The sequence below is a fragment of the Opisthocomus hoazin genome, unplaced genomic scaffold, assembly GCF_030867145.1.
Source record: "Opisthocomus hoazin isolate bOpiHoa1 unplaced genomic scaffold, bOpiHoa1.hap1 HAP1_SCAFFOLD_115, whole genome shotgun sequence".
NCBI lineage: Eukaryota > Metazoa > Chordata > Aves > Opisthocomiformes > Opisthocomidae > Opisthocomus > Opisthocomus hoazin.
The window spans coordinates 252,795-260,868 of NW_027449069.1; the positions used below are offsets into that span (position 1 = coordinate 252,795).

General features: G+C 67.9%; 1 protein-coding gene across 1 annotated transcript; it reads left to right on the forward strand.

Moving 5' to 3' along the window:
* The first annotated feature begins 159 nt into the window (after nt 1–159).
* AP1M2 (adaptor related protein complex 1 subunit mu 2) lies at nt 160–7,679 on the forward strand. The gene is given in 13 exon segments (XM_075412548.1): nt 160–166; nt 644–744; nt 864–1,044; nt 1,047–1,133; nt 1,210–1,277; nt 1,376–1,506; nt 1,588–1,735; nt 3,128–3,254; nt 3,328–3,470; nt 4,172–4,243; nt 4,326–4,484; nt 4,568–4,693; nt 7,509–7,679. Coding segments are annotated over 13 exon segments (1,521 nt in total).
* Nucleotides 7,680–8,074: the final 395 nt, after the last annotated feature.

An 8,074-nucleotide genomic window follows, 5' to 3' on the forward strand; every position in this document is an offset into this window, starting at 1 on the left:
GTCTGGGGGTGCAGGGACCCCGGGGGTGGGGGATCGGGGGAATTGGGGGGGGGCCAGGACCCTCAGGGAGGGGGGTCAAGGAGGCTGGGGGTGCAGGGACCCCCACCCAGGGTGGGGCTGCGGGACCTCAGGGAGCTGCAAGGAGCCCCCCAGGATGGGATGGCGGGTCTGGGGGGGTCTGCAGGGGACCCCCCCAGCATGTGAGATCGGGGGGGGCGGGTCTGGAGTGCAGGGACCCCCCCCCAGGGTGGGGGACCCAGGGGGCTGCACAACCCCCCCCCCCCCAGGGGTGGGGGGCCCAGGGGGCTGCACAACCCCCCCCCCCAGGGTGGGGGACCCAGGGTGCTGCACAGACCCCCCCCCCCCCCAGGGTGGGGGGACCCAGGGGGCTGCACAGACACCCCCCCCCCAGGATGAGGGACCCAGGGTGCTGCACAGAGCCCCCCCCCAGGGTGGGGGACCCAGGGGGCCGCACAGACCCCCCCCCAGGATGAGGGACCCAGGGGGCTGCACAGAGCCCCCCCCCAGGGGTGGGGGACCCAGGCGCCCGGGAGCTGCCCCCCCCAAGCCCCGTGGGTCCCGTGGGTGGGGGTCTCCCAGCCCCCATTCCCCCCCCCCCCCGTGGGTGCCCGTCCCCTTTAAGGGCGCGTGGGCGCAGGCGCTCACCTGGCGCAGGTGACGGTGACGCCGGGGCCCCCGCCATGGCCCGCCTCCGCCCTCTTCATCCTGGACCTCAAGGGGAAGGTGAGACCCCCCCCCCCACCCCCTGCCCCCCCCCCCCAGCCCCCTGCCCCCCCCCAGCCCCCCCCCAGCCCCCCCGGGGGTCACCCCGCTGCCCCCCCGCACCTGGAAGGTCAACCAAGGTCAACGGCGGGGCCTGGCGTGACCCCGGTGACCTCGTGGGTGATTTTTTTTTTTTTTGGGGGGGGGGGGGTCTCCCATTTTTGACGCCCCCCCCACCCCCACCCCCCCCGCAGCCCCTGATCAGCCGCAGCTACAAGGGGGACGTGGGGCTGGGGGAGATCGAGGGCTTCCTGGGGCTGCTGTGCAGCAGGAGGAGGAGGGGGTCCCGGGCCCCCTCCTCACCCACGCCGGGGTCCACTTCCTCTGGATCAAGCACGCCAACCTCTACCGTATCCTTCCGCCGGCGCCGGACCCCCCCAGACCCCCCCCCGGGCACCCCCTTTTCCTTAACCCCCCCCCAAAAAGTGGTGGCCACCACCAAGAAGAACGGCAACGCCGCCTTGGTCTACTCCTTCCTCTACAAGGTGGTGGAGGTGAGCGAGGGGGGGCTGGGGAAGAGGGGGGGTCTCATCTGGGGGGGGGTCCTCACCCGGGGGGGTGACGGGGGCCGTGGGTGTCCCCCCCCCCCCAGGTTTTCTGCGAGTACTTCAAGGAGCTGGAGGAGGAGAGCATCCGCGACAACTTCGTCATCGTCTACGAGCTCCTGGACGAGCTGATGGACTTCGGCTTCCCGCAGACCACCGACAGCAAGATCCTGCAGGAGTGAGCGGGGTGGGGGGCCGGGGGGCGCGGGGACCCCCCACCCACCCCCCCACCCACCCCGGGACCTCCACCCCCCGCCAGGTACATCACGCAGGAGAGCAACAAGCTGGAGACGGGGAGGTCGCGCGTCCCCACCACGGTCACCAACGCCGTGTCCTGGCGCTCCGAGGGCATCAGGTACAAGAAGAACGAGGTCTTCATCGACGTCATCGAGGCGGTCAACCTGCTGGTGAGGCCACCGCGGGGGGCCGGGGGGGTCCCGCTGCGGGGGGGGGGGGCGGTGGTGGTGGTGGTGGGACCAGGGATTGGGGCTGGGGCTGGGGGGCGGGATGGGGGTGGTGATGTTGATGGGGCTGGGGTTGGGGATGAGGATGAGGACGGGGATGGGGATGGTGATGGGGCTGGTGATGAGGATGAGGATGAAGATGGTGATGGGGCTGTGGATGGTGATGAGGATGGGGATGGGGCTGGGGATGAGGATGAGGATGGGGATGGGATGAGGATGGGGATGAGGATGAGGATGGGGATGGGGCTGGTGATGAGGATGAAGATGTTGATGGGGCTGGGGATGGTGATGAGGATGGGGCTGGGGATGGTGATGAGGATGGGGTTGGGTCTGGTGATGAGCATGGGGATGGGATGAGGATGGGGATGGTGATGGGGCTGGTGATGAGGATGAAGATGGTGATGGGGCTGTGGATGGTGATGAGGATGGGGCTGGGTCTGGTGATGAGGATGGGGATGGGATGAGGATGGGGATGGTGATGGGATGAGGATGGGGGTGGTGATGAGGATGAGGATGAGGATAGGGACGGGGATGGGGATGGTGACGAGGATGAAGATGGTGATGGGGCTGGGGATGGTGATGAGGATGAGGACATGATGGTGATGGGGCTGGGGATGGCGGTGAGGATGAGGATGAGGATGGAGCTGTGATGGTGATGAGCATGGTGGCGTTGATGAGGATGAGGGTGGTGATGGGGCTGGTGATGGTGGTGGGACTGGTGATGCTTATGAGGATGAGGAAGTTGATGGGCCTTATGACAGTGATGAGGATGGTGATGGTGGTGATGGGGCTGGTGACGGTGGTGAGGATGAGGACAGTGATGGGGCTGGCGGTGTTGATGGAGCCAGTGACGGTGGGGAGGATGAGGATGGTGACGTTGCTGGGGAGGTGATGGTGAGGATGAGGACGGTGACATTGCTGGGGGTGCCGATGGTGAGGATGAGGATGGTGACGTTGCTGGGAGGTGATGGTGAGGATGAGGACGGTGACATTGCCCAAGGGGTGGTGACAGTGGTGAGGGTGAGGACGGTGATGGAGCTGGTGCTGCTGATGAGGATGAGGATGCTGATGGGCCTTATGATGGTGATGAGGATGGTGGTGGTGGTGGTGATGAGGATGGTGACGTCGCGGGGTGGTGACAGTGGTGAGGATGAGGATGGTGGTGGAGCTGGTGATGCTGATGAGGATGAGGATGCTGATGGGCCTTATGGTGGTGATGAGGATGGTGATGATGATGGTGATGAGGATGGTGATGGTGGTGGTGATGAGGATGGTGACGTCGCGGGGTGGTGACAGTGGTGAGGATGAGGACGGTGATGGGGCCGGCGCCCCGAGGTGAGCGCCACCGGCAGCGTGCTGCTGAGCGAGGTGGTGGGCACCATCAAGCTGAAGGTCTTCCTCTCGGGGATGCCCGAGCTGCGCCTGGGCCTGAACGACCGCGTCCTCTTCGAGCTGACCGGGCGTGAGTGCCGCCGGGGGGGCGGGGGGCCGCGCCGGGGCGGGGGGAGGCGCCGTGACCCCCCCCTCCCGCCCAGGGGGGAAGAACAAGTCGGTGGAGCTGGAGGACGTGAAGTTCCACCAGTGCGTCCGGCTCTCCCGCTTCGACAACGACCGCACCATCTCCTTCATCCCCCCCGACGGAGACTTCGAGCTCATGTCCTACCGCCTCAGCACCCAGGTGGGGGCCGGACCCCCCCCGGGGCGTGGGGGGACGCAGGGGGGCGCGGCGGGGATGAGGATGAGGATGGTGATGGGGCTGGGGATAGGATGAGGATGGGGATGGGGATGGTGATGGGGCTGGGGCTGGGGCTGGGGATGAGGATGGTGATGGGGCTGGGGATGAGAATGAGGATGGGGATGGTGATGAGGATGAGGATGAGAATGAGGATGAGGATGGGGCTGGGGCTGGGGATGAGGATGAGGATGGTGATGGGGCTGGGGATGAGGATGAGGATGAGGATGAGGATGAGGATGAGGATGAGGATGAGGATGAGGATGGTGATGGGGCTGGGGATGAGAATGGGGCTGAGGATGAGGATGGTGATGGGGCTGGGGATGAGGATGAGGATGAGGATGGGGATGGTGAAGGGACTGAGAATGAGGATGAGGATGGTGATGGGGCTGGGACTGAGGATGAGGATGGGGATGGTGATGGAGCTGGGGATGGTGACGAGGATGAGGAAGAGGATGGGGGCTGTGATGGTGATGATGAGGATGGTGATAGAGCTGGTGATGGTAATGAAGATGGTGACGTTGATGAGGATGAGGGTGGTGATGGGGCTGGTGATGGTGGTGGGGCTGGTGATGGTGATGATGAGGATGGTGATGGCACTGGTGATGCTTATGAGGATGAAGATCCCGTCCCCCCCCCCTCCCAAGGTGAAGCCGCTCATCTGGATCGAGTCGGTCATCGAGAAGTTCTCCCACAGCCGGGTGGAGATCTTGGTCAAGGTGAGACACCGGGGAGCTCGCGGGGTGGGGGGGCTCTCCGGCTGCCCCCACCCCTCCTCACCACCCGCGTCCCCTCCCCAAGGCCAAGGGCCAGTTCAAGAAGCAATCGGTGGCCAACGGCGTGGAGATCGCCGTGCCGGTGCCCAGCGACGCCGACTCCCCCAAGTTCAAGACCAGCGTGGGGTCGGCCCGCTACCTCCCGGAGAAGAACCTCGTCCTCTGGACCATCAAGTCCTTCGCGGTGAGGCCACCTGCCACCGTGCCGGTGTCCCCCCCGCCCCGGCGCCGCGCCGCGCCGACGCCAGCGGTGCCGGTGTCGCGCAGGGTGGGAAGGAGCACCTGATGCGCGCCCACTTCGGGCTGCCCAGCGTGGAGAAGGAGGAGGAGGAGGGACGGCCGCCCATCGCCGTCCGCTTCGAGATCCCCTACTTCACCGTCTCCGGCATCCAGGTGGCCCCACCGGGGTGGGGGGTCCCCCGTGTCTGGGGACGGGGTGGTGGGAATGGGGCGGTGGGGGCATGGGGGACGTGGCCCTGGGGGTCTCCAGGGTGGGGTGCCACATGGTTTGGGGTCAGGGTGGTGGACACGTAGCCCTGGGGGGTCACCAGGGTGGAGGTCCCAGGATATGGGTCAGGGTGCTGGGACGTGGCCCTGGAGGTCAGCAGGGTGGGGGTCCCATGTGTTTGGGGTCAGGGTGTGGTGGGGACGTGGCCCTGGGGGGTCACCAGGGTGGGGGTCCCAGCATTTGGGGTCAGGGTGGTGGGGACGTGGCCCTGGAGGTCAGCAGGGTGGGGGTCCCATGTGTTTGGGGACGGGGTGGTGGGAAATGGGGCGGTGGGGGCATGGGGGACGTGGCCCTGGGGGTCTCCAGGGTGGGGTCCCTCATGGTTTGGGGTCAGGGTGGTGGACACGTGGCCCTGGGGGGTCACCAGGGTGGAGGTCCCAGCATTTGGGATCAGGGTGCTGGGGATGTGGCCCTGGAGGTCACCAGGGTGGGGGTCCCATGTGTTTGGGGTCAGGGTGTGGTGGGGACGTGGCCCTGGGGGGTCACCAGGGTGGAGGTCCCAGCATTTGGGGTCAGGGGTGCTGGGGGACGTGGCCCTGGAGGTCAGCAGGGTGGGGGGTCCCATGTGTTTGGGGACGGGGTGGTGGGAATGGGGCGGTGGGGGCATGGGGGACATGGCCCTGCGGGTCTCCAGGGTGGGGTCCCACATGGTTTGGGGTCAGGGTGGTGGACACGTGGTCCTGGGGGGTCACCAGGGTGGAGGTCCCAGCATTTGGGGTCAGGGTGCTGGGGATGTGGCCCTGGAGGTCAGCAGGGTGGGGGGTCCCATGTGTTTGGGGACGGGGTGGTGGGAATGGGGCGGTGGGGGCATGGGGGACGTGGCCCTGGGGGTCTCCAGGGTGGGGTGCCACATGGTTTGGGGTCAGGGTGGTGGGGACGTGGCCCTGGAGGTCAACAGGGTGGGGGTCCCATGTGTTTGGAGACAGGGTGGTGGGAATGGGGTGGTGGGGACATCAGGGACGTGGCCCTGGGGGTCTCCAGGGTGGGGGTCCCACATGGTTTGGGGTCAGGGTGCTGGGGATGTGGCCCTGGAAGTCACCAGGGTGGAGGTCCCAGCATTTGGGGGTCAAGGTGCTGGGGACGTGGCCCTGGGGGTCACCAGGGTGGGGGTCCCATGTGTTTGGGGTCAGGGTGTGGTGGGGACGTGGCCCTGGGGGGTCACCAGGGTGGGGGTCCCACATGTTTTGGGGTCAGGGTGGTGGGAATAGGGTGGTGGGGACATCAGGGACGTGGCCCTGGGGGTCTCCAGGGTGGGGTGCCACATGGTTTGGGGTCAGGGTGGAGGGGACGTGGCCCTGGAGGTCAGCAGGGTGGGGGTCCCATGTGTTTGGGGACGGGGTGGTGGGAATGGGGCAGTGGGGACATGGGGGATGTGGCCCTGGGGGTCTCCAGGGTGGGGTGCCACATGGTTTGGGGTCAGGGTGGTGGACACGTGGCCCTGGGGGTCACCAGGGTGGAGGTCCCACATGGTTTGGGATCAGGGTGGTGGACACGTGGCCCTGGGGGGTCACCAGGGTGGGGGTCCCACATGGTTTGGGGTCAGGGTGGTGGACACGTGGCCCTGGGGGGTCACCAGGGTGGAGGTCCCAGCATTTGGGGTCAGGGTGCTGGGGACGTGGCCCTGGAAGTCACCAGGATGGAGGTCCCAGCATTTGGGGTCAAGGTGCTGGGGACATGGCCCTGGGGGGTCACCATGGTGGGGGTCCCATGTGTTTGGGGATGATCTCATGGGGACGTGGCCCTGGGGGGTCACCAGGGTGGGGGTCACACATGTTTTGGGGTCAGGGTGGTGGGAATGGGGTGGTGGGGACATCAGGGACGTGGCCCGGGGGGTCCCCAGGGTGGGGGTGCCACATGGTTTGGGGTCAGGGTGGAGGGGACGTGGCCCTGGAGGTCAGCAGGGTGGGGGTCCCATGTGTTTGGGGATGGGGTGGTGGGAATGGGGCAGTGGGGACATGGGGGATGTGGCCCTGGGGGTCTCCAGGGTGGGGTGCCACATGGTTTGGGGTCAGGGTGGTGGACACGTGGCCCTGGGGGGTCACCAGGGTGGAGGTCCCACATGGTTTGGGATCAGGGTGGTGGACACGTGGCCCTGGGGGGTCACCAGGGTGGGGGTCCCACATGGTTTGGGGTCAGGGTGGTGGACACGTGGCCCTGGGGGGTCACCAGGGTGGAGGTCCCAGCATTTGGGGTCAGGGTGCTGGGGACGTGGCCCTGGAAGTCACCAGGGTGGAGGTCCCAGCATTTGGGGTCAAGGTGCTGGGGACGTGGCCCTGGGGGTCACCATGGTGGGGGTCCCATGTGTTTGGGGATGATCTCATGGGGACGTGGCCCTGGGGGGTCACCAGGGTGGGGGTCCCACATGTTTTGGGGTCAGGGTGGTGGGAATGGGGTGGTGGGGACATCAGGGACGTGGCCCTGGGGGGTCCCCAGGGTGGGGATCCTGTGTGTTTGGGGTCAGGGTGGCGGGGACGTGGCCCGGGGGGGGTCTCCAGGGTGGGGGTCCCCCGTGTCTGGGGACAGGGTGGTGGGAATGGGGTGGTGGGGACACCAGGGACGTGGCCCCTGGGGGGTCACCAGGGTGGAAGTCCTGTGTGTTTGGGGTCAGGGTGGCGGGGACGTGGCCCGGGGGGTCCCCACGGGGGCGTCCCGTTGGGGGGGAGGGTCCCGGGGGGGGTCCATCCCCGCTCCCCCCCCCAGGTGCGGTACATGAAGATCATCGAGAAGAGCGGGTACCAGGCGCTGCCCTGGGTGCGGTACATCACCCAGAGCGGGGGTGAGTCCCCGGGACCCCCCCGGGACCCCCCCGGGACCCCCCCGAACCCCGGGACCCCCCCCCGGACCCCCCCGAACCCCCCGGAACCCCCTTGAACCCTGGGACCCCCCGGCCGGGGACACAGCCCCCGCTCACACCCCCCCCCCTCTTGCAGATTACCAGCTCCGCACCAGTTAGGGGGGGCTCCCCGCACCCCCGGGACCCCCCCGGAGCCCCCCCAGCCCCGGGGGTCCCCCCATCCTCCTGTGTCCTGATAAAGATGGAGCTGAGACCACCGGCCCCGTGCATTTATTTGGGGGGGGACAAGGGGGGCTGGGGGGTCCCGCGTGGGGGGGGGGGAAGGAGGAGATGGGGGGGGGGGGGGGGCCAGCGCTATCGTGTGGGTCCCACCCGCAGCTCCGGGCGCGTTTCCCTTTTAAGAGCGGAGGGGGGGGGGGGGGGGGGGGGCAGGACGGGGCGTGGCGATCCGGGAAGCGGGGCGTGGCCGCCA